The following is a 13,093-nucleotide window of genomic DNA, read 5'->3' on the forward strand; positions in this document are numbered from 1 at the left end:
GCATCTGAGATATTCTTTAGTTGCCACAATGCCATAAATAAAAAATTTGAAAATAACTTACGTGATAATGATGAAAAGCAAAAATACCAAAGATTTAAAAATTCACACAAAACCCCCAAAAACCTACAGGAAAGCCAGAAAAATTTTCTCTAGCCATAGTTGTCCTGAATTATCAACAATTTCTTGCTCATACTTGTTTCTCTGTAGTGGATTGTGTTTTATGTTCATGTATAAGATTACCTTAATTTTACTTAATGTTTATATATATGTTTGTGAATTATATGTGACAATTAAAAAGATATAGACTAGTGACATTAGCAGTTGGTGATACTGAACTATGAGGATTAAGAAGTTATTAATCCAATCAGAAAAGAATAAATATGTAAGGCCAGAATAAAAGAACATGAAAATCATGGAAGGTTGAAAGATGATGAAATCCAGGACAGTGTATGTTAGGAACGGAAATGGTTATGTTGGGGGGAGTTGTTTGTTTTCCCACCCAGAGATTACTGTAATTATATTAATTTATGTTAACTGGGGAGATATCTAAATAACTAAGGAGAAAAAATGCACTTGCTTTTTTAGTTTCAGGATGTTTCATCTATTGATTCATTGATGTAGTCTAATAAGACTTTCTCGGTATTTACTTCACTCCAGACAAAGTTCTGGGTTTTGAGACCTTAATGCTTTTGAACTGTAGTGTTGGAGAAGACTCTTGAGAGTCCCTTGGACTGCAAGGAGATCCAACCAGTCCATTCTGAAGGCGATCAGCCCTGGGATTTCTTTGGAAGGACTGATGTTGAAGCTGAAACTCCAATACTTTGGCCACCTGATGCGAAGAGTTGACTCACTGGGAAAGACTCTGATGCTCGGAGGGATTGGGGGCAGGAGGAGAAGGGGACGACAGAGGATGAGATGGGTAGATGGCATCACTGACTCGATGGACGTGAGTCTGAGTGAACTCCGGGAGTTGGTGATGGACAGGGAGGCCTGGCGTGCTGCGATTCATGGGGTCGCAAAGAGTTGGACACGACTGAGTGACTGAACTCAACTGAATTGAACTGAACTGAAAATAGGTACACATGGATTCTTATCTAAGAGATCTACCCTTTTAATAGCTTAACTAGTTTTACAGGATATTTTAAAAACAGCAATTACATATAAAACCTATAAGAAATTACAAGGAGAACATACATGTACATCGTTGTCTGAGAAGGCGTCCCATTTAAGTAAAAGGAGCTGAATCTTGATTGATGAGTAGATGTCCAAGCAGACACGGTGGGGAGTGGATTTGTAGATGAGAGAGCATTCCAGAAGGAGAAAGGAATGCCGAAGTACAAGGGCCTGGGAAAAGTGGTGTATAAAGGAGCCAGCAATCATTGAATGGCAGGAAAGAAAACATGCAGGCAGGGTTTAAACAAAAAAGCCCTTAAAGCTAATAAAAATGTGAATTGCTGCAGCCAAAACAGAAAGCCTCTCAACATTGTTAAAGTGGGGAATATTACAGTCAAATGTTTATGGATGTAAATGTATTCTCTAATTATTTGACAATGGAAGTCAAACAGAAAAGTAGAGGGGTTTTCATTAATTTTGATGAATTAGAAAGAAATGCCTGGGTTCAGGGAATGCAAAGGAAAGCATATTTGTCTTCTCACAGAGAAAAAGCAAGGATCCAGAGTTTATACTTCACACATCTGGAAATAGTTTGCATTCCATCACCCTAAATCTTCCAAGAGTGACAAAATGTTTTGCAGCCAAAATGACTGCCTGGATGTTTCGTGGCTGATAACTCAATTCTAAGCATAATTGTGACAGAAAAAAAGCAGTTTTGTGAGCTGCTAAAAGAAGTCATTCCATCCCAACAACCTCAAGCCTCTGGTTCCATCAACAGCAATAAAAACCAGGAACCTCCAGAAAAGCATCGGACATTTTTTTTCTCATAAATTTTGACAAAGACAAATTAGGCTTATAAGGATCACTGACTGATATGAATCATATATAAGATTTATATATGATTTATGTAAAGATTTTGGTGTATATTTTTTAAAATAAAATACTGCTTCAGGGTTTCTTTTTTCACAGAGAGACATTCACAAGTAAAGTAAATCACTCCCTAGAAGCATCTGGTCTGCAACTCACAGAAATCGTGATGACACAGGGACAGTTTTAATCATGGCGTTTAAAATAACATATTTAAAGTGATTAAAGTTCTCATTGTTGCTGCTGTTGTTTACTGGTGAAGTTGTGTCCAACTCTTTGGGACTCTATGGACTGTAGTCCACTAGACTCCTCTGTCCATGGGATTTCCCAGGTAAGAATGCTGGAGCGGGTTGCCATTTCCTTCTCCAGGGGATATTCCGGACACAGGGATCAAACCCAGGTCTCCTGCATTGGTAGGCATTCTTTACCACTGAGCCATCTTAAAGGACACATACATTAGATCAAATATTTCCTATGCAAAAACAAGTTCTATTATATCTCAACCTACTAGTATTTTCAGTTATCATCTTTCACAGTGTCTACTTTTCATGTCTAAGTATCTTAATTTAAAAAAGAAAGCACATTTGTTTTTCACACCATCTCACAACTGTGAGATTGCAGATGCAATCTTTTTCCAATCATCCAGCCTCAAGACTTGAGAGCTACCCTTTAGCTTAGTCGCTCAGTCATGTCAGACTCTTTGTGACTCCATGGACTGTAGCCCACCAGGCTCCTTTGTCCATGGGGATTCTCCAGGCAAGGATACTGGAGTGGCTTGCCACCCTCTCCTCCAGGGGATCTTCCCAACTCAGGGATAGAAACCCAGGTCTCCCACATTGCAGTCAGATTCTTTATCTTCTTTACTGTCTGAGCCACTAGGGAAGCCCTGAGAACTATCCCCGATAACTATTAATACTTCCTTTACCTTTTATTGTTACATTTAGAATTCTAATGCTAAACTTTTTTTTCCCCAAAATTTCTCTAATCCTTTCATTTTCATTCTCCATTGGGCCCATATTACCACAAAGTTTGAAACTGCAGTAACTCTCTGTTAGTACAACACCAAAAATTAAACCTCATGCAACAAATCCACGCTGACTTCATTCTAGTGTCCAATTTCTTAAGCCAGGGATTTAACAGTGAATTGGTTAGAGATGTTTACACTAGAATCAGATGCCAACATACACCATGGGCTGGCTCCCCACTATCTCTTGTTTCTCAATGTTATAATCTATAAAATGGGGACAGTAAAAATATCTATTTTAGTTGGCCATTGTAGGATTTAAATGCATTAATGTCTGAAAAGTTCTTAGAATAATGCCAGGAACATATTAAGTTCTTAGTAATTGTTAGCTACTATTACTATCAGTATTATCATTAAATCATGTCTGAATCTATCCAAAACATGTCTTTCAAACTAACTTCCAATATTCATCCTGGATTTCGTTTAAAGATTTAGAAACCTAGAATATTCAGTTCATAATTTTTTGCTCTCTAATCCCATACTTTTCTTCATGAAAGTCTGTACTTTTTGTCTATCAGTTAAAAATCACATAGTGCTCCAATATTGGCCCCAAAAGAGAATTCTATAAATTCTTCTTAGATTACACTCTAAGATAGCAGTCCCCAACATTTTTGGCATCAAGCATTGGTTTTGTGGAAGACAAACTTTCCATGGACTAGGGTAGAGGAGGATGTTTTACATTTATTGTGCACTTTATTTCTATTATTATTACATCTCCACCTCAAATCACCAGCCATTAAATCCTGGAGGTTGGGGACCCCTGCTCTTAGGGATCTTTCCCAAAGATAACCAAAGCCATTTTATTCTAGCAAAGTAAGCTTAGAACATAGAATCATTGAGAACCATTGCATTTTGAGAGACAATGCTTAATACAGTTGAGAGTTTAATATCAATCACGATATTAGGTGAAAAAAAGCTAAATCTATTTTAAGATATCATTTCTTTCATAGCTGGGAAACAGCACTATAAATGCAGGAAAATTTCACTATTTTATAAAAAATAAGAAAATTTTATTTTCATAGGAGCCAAACATAAAAAGAAATAAGCACATATGATGCATGCAACTGGGCATCTAACAACTTAGTTGTTAGGCCTCTTGCTTTCTAGGAAAATAATCATATCTATGAGCCTCCCTGGTGGTTCAGATGATAAAGAATCTTCCTGCAATGCGGGAGACCCAGGTTCAAATCCTGAGTCAGGCAGATCCCTTAGAAAAGGGAATAGCTACCCACTCCAGTATCCTTGCCTGGAGAGAGGAGCCCGGTGGGCTACAGAACATGGGGTCATAAAGAGTCAAACACCAATGAGCAACTAATACTTTCACTTTCATGCAGAACTGAAGTGGAAGGCAGAAGACAAAAAACATAGAGAATCATAAAATCATGAGAATTATACTGCAGAGAGTCCAGTGAGTAAGCCATAAACAAAAAGTAAAATTTGAGCAGCTTTTTCAGGCATTAGTCAAAAGCGCTTATGACATCATTTTCTAGTTCTTTCTGACTTTGAAAGACAAAAGTATAAAAATATAAATATAAGGCTGACTGAGAGAATCAGGTTTACCAGATAACAGGATTTTAAAGAAGAAAAAGGAGGCAGGAAAAACTTAGAGCTTCTGTGTGTAAAGACTGATTTATGGCAGACATAGATACCTAGTATATCTTATAGAAAGACCCAATTTTCCACACTAATAGACTCTACACTTACTTTGTGTGATAATTTTAGGGCATTTGTGTCTCTCACCCAGGGCTCTCAGAACTCTTTGGAATAACAATATCTTGCCCAAGGCCAGAATTTACTCTAAAGGGTTAGTACAATTGTCAAAATTCAGATAAAGTCAAATTGGATATGGCCATCTGTTTGTATCATTTTAAAATTTTTTTGACTTGAAAAAATATGTTCTTTATTTTTCTACAATCATCAAATATATTCTGCTGCTTTCTGTATGAAATACAAATCTGTTGTTCCAAAAAAGAGTATTCTTTGTCAGATTATTTTTACTGTTTATTGTACATAATCAATATCTTCACTCACTGGAAATGCAGAAGTAAAATAATGAGAATATGAAATGTTAAAAGTTATAACCATGCTTTGTGACTAACATCATTATGAAACAAATAAACTTTAGTATTTGCTGTGCATTATGCTTTTGGTTCTCTTCTATGCATTTCATTGGTTTTACAGATGAAAAAGAAAAATAGTCATACTGTACTTTTAAAGCATATGTATTATGTGAAAGAATATATACTGCAGATGTAAAATAGTGATATATCATGAAAAGAACATTTGGAGTCTGATTTTTCTCTGGGAGTAAAAGAAAGCATAATTAGTTCTATTTAAACCCAGAATTTAAATTTTCTCCATACTCAGGCTGATGTCATTGTTCCAATTTTAACTGAATATATGGTTGCCTTGAACACTTAATGAGTGCTTCCTTTGGGCCAGGCACTCACTGCTTTAAGTATGTTAAATAATTTAATCTCCACAATGAGCTTTTGAGGATCTATGTCACAGATGAGGAAAATGAGTTCCAGGAAGGTTAAAGAAATTACAGAGGTCACACAGCTAGTAACAGGTTGGGTCAGTATGTGAACCTTGGCAGACTGGCTCTCTAACTGGAGCTATTAAGTACACCTCACTTCTTTAATATGAGGATCAGAATAAAGATCCACTCTTGTAATTTTGTAGAAAGCTAAGGGTCCAAAGGAAATACCTGCATACTTTGAGAACAAAATCAGAAAATGATGTCTTGTGAAATTAAACTTTCCAAACTATCATAAAGTCAAAATGAATAAAATTAGTGATGCTTAGAAAAACCTGTCCTGAAAAGAATAAGACTATAGTATTTTTTAAGTACTTACTAAGGACACCACAGACCTTCCTGGAGGCTTGGGGGTAAATAATCCACCTGCCAATGCAGAAGACACAGGTTCTATCCCTGGGTCGGGAAGATCCCCTGGAGAAAGAAATGGTAACCCACTCCAGCATCCTTGCCTGGGAAATCCCATGGACAGAGGAGTTTGGTGGGCTAGAGTCCGTGGGGTCACAAAAGAGTTGGCTACAACTTAGGAACTAAACAACAACAACAATGACACCACAGTTCAACCAGGTGAACAGCTTCATAAAGAAAGAAGAAAACTTTTCATTGGCATTATAGTATGCCTGAGATTGGTTCATTCATTTTTTCAAAATTATTTCAAAGAAGGCTTGTATGAGGTATTATGAGGTATGGAGTGGAGGGATATCAATAACTAAAAATGCTTTTGCATGGTTCTAACACGGCCCAGAGTAGATGTCACTGAGATGACCAAAACTCAGTTATTTGATCTGTGCATGAAGCACAGTGTCCTTACAGAGTGAGGATGCCCGAAGTTGTGATCACCAGTAATAAAGCTGATCGGATGCCCTTTATACATTTTCAACCAGAGTTCTTATAGTATTTTCCCCTGGATATCTTCCAGGAGTACTTCAGTTGATTCAGTTATTACATTTGTATTTTAATTTTTGATATCGATCCTATTTTCACATCACTTTGATGAGTTCACGAGCCAAAATCATTTTCATATTTGGCCAGTCTTCAGAACATTCATATAATCTAGATCTAGGGCAAACAAAACTGAAGACCACCATGCCCACAATATAGCAGGTCTTCAATAATAAGTTTTCTTGAATGTGGGTCACACTGTTTGGGAAGACTTGTTTAAAACAGCTGGTTAAAAACCTTTTTACAGTTTTAAATGGCCGTGGCATTAAAGAACAGTATTACAAACAATAGGACCTATGGATGTCTACCCCTCAGAATTAGAAAGTAGTGGAAATATGAAAAACTTTAAAAGGTTTTTTAAAAGACATAGATTTAAAATTAATTAAAAGCAATAGAATATGCCCTTTGTGAACTACATTAAATGTTTTTGTTTAAAGTGAAGGCAATATTCCCTCATACTAGATACCTTAGCACACTTTTTATGAGCATTTGAAATCACAATTTCTATGAAGAATTCCTACAAACATTCCTACAAAATCCCTCCAAACTCAAAATAATTTAAGTTCTCCAGGATGGTGTTTCTAGATTTTGGGTTCAGTTTTAAGCATGAAATGAAAATGAAATTATTCAACGTCAAGTATTTTCCTAAAATCAATTCTAAAGTAAACCTGCACTTAAAAATGTATACTTTTCTCAGTAACATTTAAATAGTCAATATTTTGTTATAACTGAGAAATAGTTATCTTCCCATCATTTCATAATATAATTTTTAAATGTAGATTTCTCAAATCTTCAGCTTAATTCAAGTTCAAAGGAGTTAAAATTCATTCCATTTTACCGAAAAAAGTTATTGCTACATTGTCTAATACTAAACCCCCTTTACCTATATAAAACTGAATGGATTTATATAATCATAAAATACTTTAAAATAATTATAAAATTATGTACTATAACCTGAAATTCATAGAGCTTATTTTATCACCCTTGACTGATGAGAATAACTATCACCTTATTTCATCTTCTCATGCCTATATTAAATAGGCATTCAGTAGTAGCTGCTACTATTATTAAATCTAGCATTAATGTTTAGCTAACACAATTCCCCTTTATTTTTCCTTTCTTAAGTGTGTAATGAATTTATGCCTCCACATTACCATGCTAATGCTACATCTTAATTTACTCTCCAAAGTAATCAACCCAAGATATAATGATCTTATATAGCCTGTTTGCTATATCTTCCAAAATAATTAAGAAAGTATATATCACTACTAGGTTTAAGGAGAGTAGGTAACTTGATCTTGAATCACTAATGCTGGATGTTTCATTTTATTTGTGAGGCACGTCATAGTAACTAACACCAAGGGTTTTCCTTAAAATTGCTCAATAGAGGAAAATATAATACCTAAAGTAGAAAATTCTTATTATAAGAGAAACAAGCCAACTCAATGAAGAAAAGATCAATATTTGATGAACTAAGAGATTTAAAATATTTAAAATATCTTCATATAGATATTTGAAATCTATAGCTATGGGTTCTTTCTAAAAATTATTATTATATAATAAGAAGTCTTAAATCTTTAAGTCATAATACATACATTTAATAGACAAACCCAATGGTATTTATTGCACGTACATAAAATATACTAGACATTTTCATACTCAGATTTGGCATTATTTTCCCAAGTTTCCTTCTAAAACTATGATTTCTTAATTTCTGTTCCTAGACATTTAATCATTCATTGCAATTCCAGGTGTGAGAGGGCAAAAAAAGGATTTAAGAAACCAAATATTTCCTTTCCAAAATTTCAAAGTAGAAGAGATAAGAAGTCATCTATGTAGAAACAGGAAGGGAAGGAAATATATAAAAGCACAAGGCTTTCTCAACTGCCTTTCTTTTCTCCCCTAGTAAAATTGAGCCTCATGCCTTCACTCCTTTCAACCAGGCCCAGTGTTAGAAACGCATTCTTCGGGAATACATCACAGGACTAGAAAGTGCTATTCCACCAAATCACAGTTGGCATATGCATACGTTTGTAGTTTGTAAAGCTTTCTAGGTAATGTGTTTTCATATCTCTCAGGAGCAAATACCAATGTCAGCGTCAGGATATTTACCATAGCATGTCATTTAAATCTCTCAGGATCAATATAGATCCTTTTTTTTTTTCTTTTCTGCTCTCAATAAAGACAGATTAACTGATCGCTATCTTATCTGTGTCATATTTGTTTAAACACTTAACATTTGCTTTGTTACCGATCCCCTTTTCTTCTCAATTTGCAGTCCTTCAAACCTTTTAGACTCTCTTCAGATACGCTATTTTCCAAAATGTTAATCTCTTTACTTTATTAAGTATCTCCTTTAAGCATCTTGATCTCCAATTTGCCACGATCTTCTAATCGAGACTCAAAGAAATGTGAAACAGAGACATTTCAATTTTTCTACTCTGTTGTCATAATCTGGTATTCAAGTCAACATATTTAAATATTTGTTTCTGTAAAACACTGCAAAATTAACAGAAGATTATGTTTCAATAAGAAGATATAATGAGATATATCAAGCACTTTAAAAATATTAGATGTGGTAAGAACTCCGAAGATAGTAAGAGAAATCATATTCAAAGAGAAAATATCCTAAGTAAATTGTCTTTTTAGCTTACACACTGATATATTTTAGCTATATTTGCTTTCCCTATGTTATCAGAGAGAATAACCAGCTATTATATTCTAGTTAACTCAAGTATACTGCACTATTTATGCCGTGTCTGTCCAATATACATATCATATATTAATCAAAGTTTTAAAGTAAAGATGGGTTTCCATCAACAAACTTGATTTTAATCATGAATAAAATTAATTATACATGCAAATAAGAGTTATGAGAAAATTATGGAAGTTTGAACAATGACCAGACAGTGAAAAATAGCAAGAAAATTTTTAAGGAGAGAGAGTATTCTTGTGGTTATGCTAAACTTTAATAAACCTGCTGAAATAGTTATGGGTTAAACAGTAGGGTTTCTGGATTTGCTTTACAAAATCTGAATGAAGAGGAAGTATATTAGCTTTTGGATGAAACAAATTTGGCCAAGAACTGGTAATTGTTTAAGCTGGAGAATGTGGAGAGTTTAGTAAACTATTCTCTTTTTTGAATAAGCTTGAAATTATCCGTCATTTCAAATGTTTAAAAACATAACTTAGTAGAATGTATGGGTTCTACATAATATTGTTCTCTGTTACCACTGTTCTTATCAAAAAGACTGAGATAAATCAAGAACCAATATATACTCCCCCAGGACAGATCTAGATGCATGACCTCCAATGCAACTGTCTGATGAACAATTCTATGGTAAATAAAACTTAAAGCCACATTACTAGTCACTAGCAGGGGGATTAGTTCTGGCATCAGATTTATTAAAGATGAAAAGTACAATAATTCTATAGGTCAATCTCCAGGTTTTCTAGATATTTCTAAAAATAAACTGATAGCAACTGTCAAACTATCACATTAACTTTCTTATCTGAGGACCTACCACCATTTCAATTAAACCTACGTGGGAAATATTTTATCTTAAATACACCATCAAGTGTACATCATCAAGACATCTTGCTACGTATACTTTATCTACTGTTGCCATTTTTGACTCAAAAACGTCCTACCATATGTTGCCCTTTGAGACAAAGCCCAACAGTGTTTAGTTAGGTATGAGAGAAGCGTCCTACCCTATTTCTTTACCCAGGATGATTAACAATATAACCCAGCAAATATACCTTTGATATTGAGTTTATTTTATGTATTACTTCTAGGCTTAAGTTTTCCTTATCTTTCAAAACACTTATTTTGGAAATTTCTGACAAAAACATTTACAAATATGCTTTTTATGGAATAATACAGTAATTATCCAAATTTCAGCTGAAACATAGTTACTGGCATATATATAAATCTTGGTATATTTGATGACAAACTAATGTCAATTTTCTACTTTGTGTAAAATATACAGGTAAACATCCAACACAAGTGGTATTAGAATCTGGTGTGGGATTCTAGTCGACATCAACATTAAAGAAGAAAAAAAGCCCTACTGATTACAACATTTTTACAAGCAGTAAAAATAATGTCTTCCTTATAATATAGACATCTATTTTCTCTACAGAGTCATGGTTAATTTCGCTACATGATGTAATATGAACTGGTCCTGAAAAGTACAACTAGTAGTTTAAAAAAATAAAGGAACAACCAAACTTGTTCCTCTGATTGTCTCACTCATCTTTTCCTCCAAAAGCACTACACTATCATGTTAAACAGCTTCTGATAATGAAGTAGCAATTAGTTAAATAAGTTTACTCTTATTTTAAGCATAATCCTTGTTTATTCTTTCTCTGGAAATAGATACAATTAAAAATTAAACTTAAATTAAAAATATGCTTCTCTATGGGATACATAAATGCATAACTGTATCCATACAACAGAATTGTGAAAATAGGACACAGAAAATATATTTATAATCACTTGTTGAACTCAATGACTTAAAAGCTATGCTTGATGATTTAGATAGCACTTTAAAGTACAGGTTATACAACTTTTATTCAAATAAAGTTCACATATAATCTTTTAATCCTTAGTTAAAAATAATCTATCTCTAGGAGAAAGAAGTACCTAGAAGTTAAGTGCCTAGATATAATGTATAAACATAAAGTTGTATATTGTATCAAAGAAATAAGACTGGATTTTTTTCCTGTAAATTTTATACCTTACAACTTGTTTTTATTCATGTCATTTTGTACGTGATTACATTTTTGGGTTAAATCTTTCAAATCTTCTATACTGTCCCCACCTAAACTGATGTAGGTTATTAGAAATCATTAATGCAGTAATTAGGGAGTCTTATTGGACTTTAATATAAAACTTCCAAGATTATTATTATTAATGTTATTTGGGAAGCATTAAGTGGATCCACGTTATGCTGAGTTTAGTCTTGACTCAGTAGTATTATCTAATCTTGAACAATGAACGCTATGGTCCAAAACACTTTCTAAACTGTCTAAATGATGCTATCTAATTTCTATTAAAAGGATATCAGAAGACGCAGACTCACTCAAAAAAAGTCTGGCACATTGAGTATTGAACAATGTTTAATGATATTTATAAGCAATTGAAGTTGTAAATTCCAGACTTATATACAATATCTTTATAAATTAATGCATTTAAATTTTGACCCATGATCTTCAGAATGATGAGGCAGGAAAAATTCCCAAGTAGATATTCCTTTTGATTGATAATTCTATTTATATTTTAATTGATAATCTTCCTTTGTTAGGCTCACGTGATGGACAAATGCTTATATGGATTTACTTCCAATGTACAAAATAAGAAAAAGGATGAAAATGATCTGTAATATAAAATGAGGTATATAAATAATATTAATATGCTAAATGTTAATTCAATAAAATGGAAAGTGTGCACAAAAAGAACGGTTTTATGTAAATAAAGAATCACTTACTAAGCAGTGTAAACATTGAATAAATATATAAATTAGTTTTATTAATTTTCTCTTCTGTATGTCCTTCAATATTTTATTTAACCATGTATCAATGAACTGAAAAATGTAATTAATAACACACAAATAAATACCTCCTACCTGGGAACTAAGTAAGAAGAATAAGTGACTGTAACAGAGCAAAGAATGGAAGATATACTAGCTTTAAAAAATGTGAAAGATGAGAGCTTATGTATGAAAGTTGCTAGTAAGTAAAACATGTAAAGTATTGTTTTACAGATCTGGCAAGAAAGGGGAGCAATTAAAATTCTAAGAGAGTTAAGAAATAAAAACAAATATATTTCTTCCTTAGGATATGAATTCAATTCTTTGAATAAATCAAAAGAAATTTAAAATCTTAAGGTATTAAAAAAAACATCATATTTCACAAAACAGCTTGGTTAGGTGTATTTCAGTATTTTGAATGAGTTCAAACTCTGTCTTCCCTCATAAAAGCTTATAGACACTATTTAGAGATAAATTTAAGCAATTTAAAACATGTTTTATTAATTGAAAAAAGGGAGTTTGCCTGTTGTTCAGTCGCTAAATCGTATCCAAATCTTTTGTGACCCCATGAACTGTGACCCACCAAGCTTCTCTGTCCATGGGATTTCCCAGGCAAGAATACTGGAGTGGGTTACCATTTCCTTCTCCAGGGGATCTTCCCAACCCAGGGTCTAACCCCCATCTTGTGCATTGGCAGGCAGATTCTTTACCGCCGAGCTACCAGATGATTTGCCTAGAGATATCAAAACTATGTGTAGTTGTTGTTCAGTTGTTCAGTCGTGTCTGATTCTTTTGTAACCTCACGGACTGTAGCCTGCCAGGCTCCTCTGTCCATGGGATTTTCTAGGCAAGATTACTGGAATGGGTTGCCATTTCCTTCTCCAAGAGATATCAAAACTATGTGTAGATGTGTGTGTAAATTAAAATACGATGACAGCATTAAAGAAAATTTGGTTACTTTAATAACACTTATTCATCCATTAATTCATTTCCCATCACATAATTACTTTGCACTTATAATATGCATAGTTGCATAATGAGTCTAAATATGCCAAGAGAGTATCGGTTACTAAC

The 13,093-nt window shown here is 33.7% G+C and overlaps 1 protein-coding gene across 3 annotated transcripts in view; it reads right to left on the reverse strand.

Moving 5' to 3' along the window:
• The window catches only part of PCDH10 (protocadherin 10), a 46,377-nt gene that overhangs the window by 13,284 nt on the left and 20,000 nt on the right, over positions 1-13,093 (reverse strand). Inside the window, exon 6 of one of the 3 annotated variants that reach the window (XM_061384183.1) lies at positions 11,233-11,866. The exons of 1 other annotated variant lie outside the window; for it this stretch is intronic. In XM_061384183.1, coding sequence (XP_061240167.1) covers positions 11,826-11,866 — 41 coding nt within the window. In that variant the 3' untranslated portion in view covers positions 11,233-11,825. Of the gene's footprint in view, positions 1-11,232; positions 11,867-13,093 lie in introns of those variants that run through there. One more of the 3 variants, XM_061384185.1, reaches the window with a different exon arrangement.

This window comes from Bos javanicus, chromosome 17, assembly GCF_032452875.1.
Source record: "Bos javanicus breed banteng chromosome 17, ARS-OSU_banteng_1.0, whole genome shotgun sequence".
In the NCBI taxonomy this organism is placed as follows: Eukaryota; Metazoa; Chordata; class Mammalia; order Artiodactyla; family Bovidae; genus Bos; species Bos javanicus.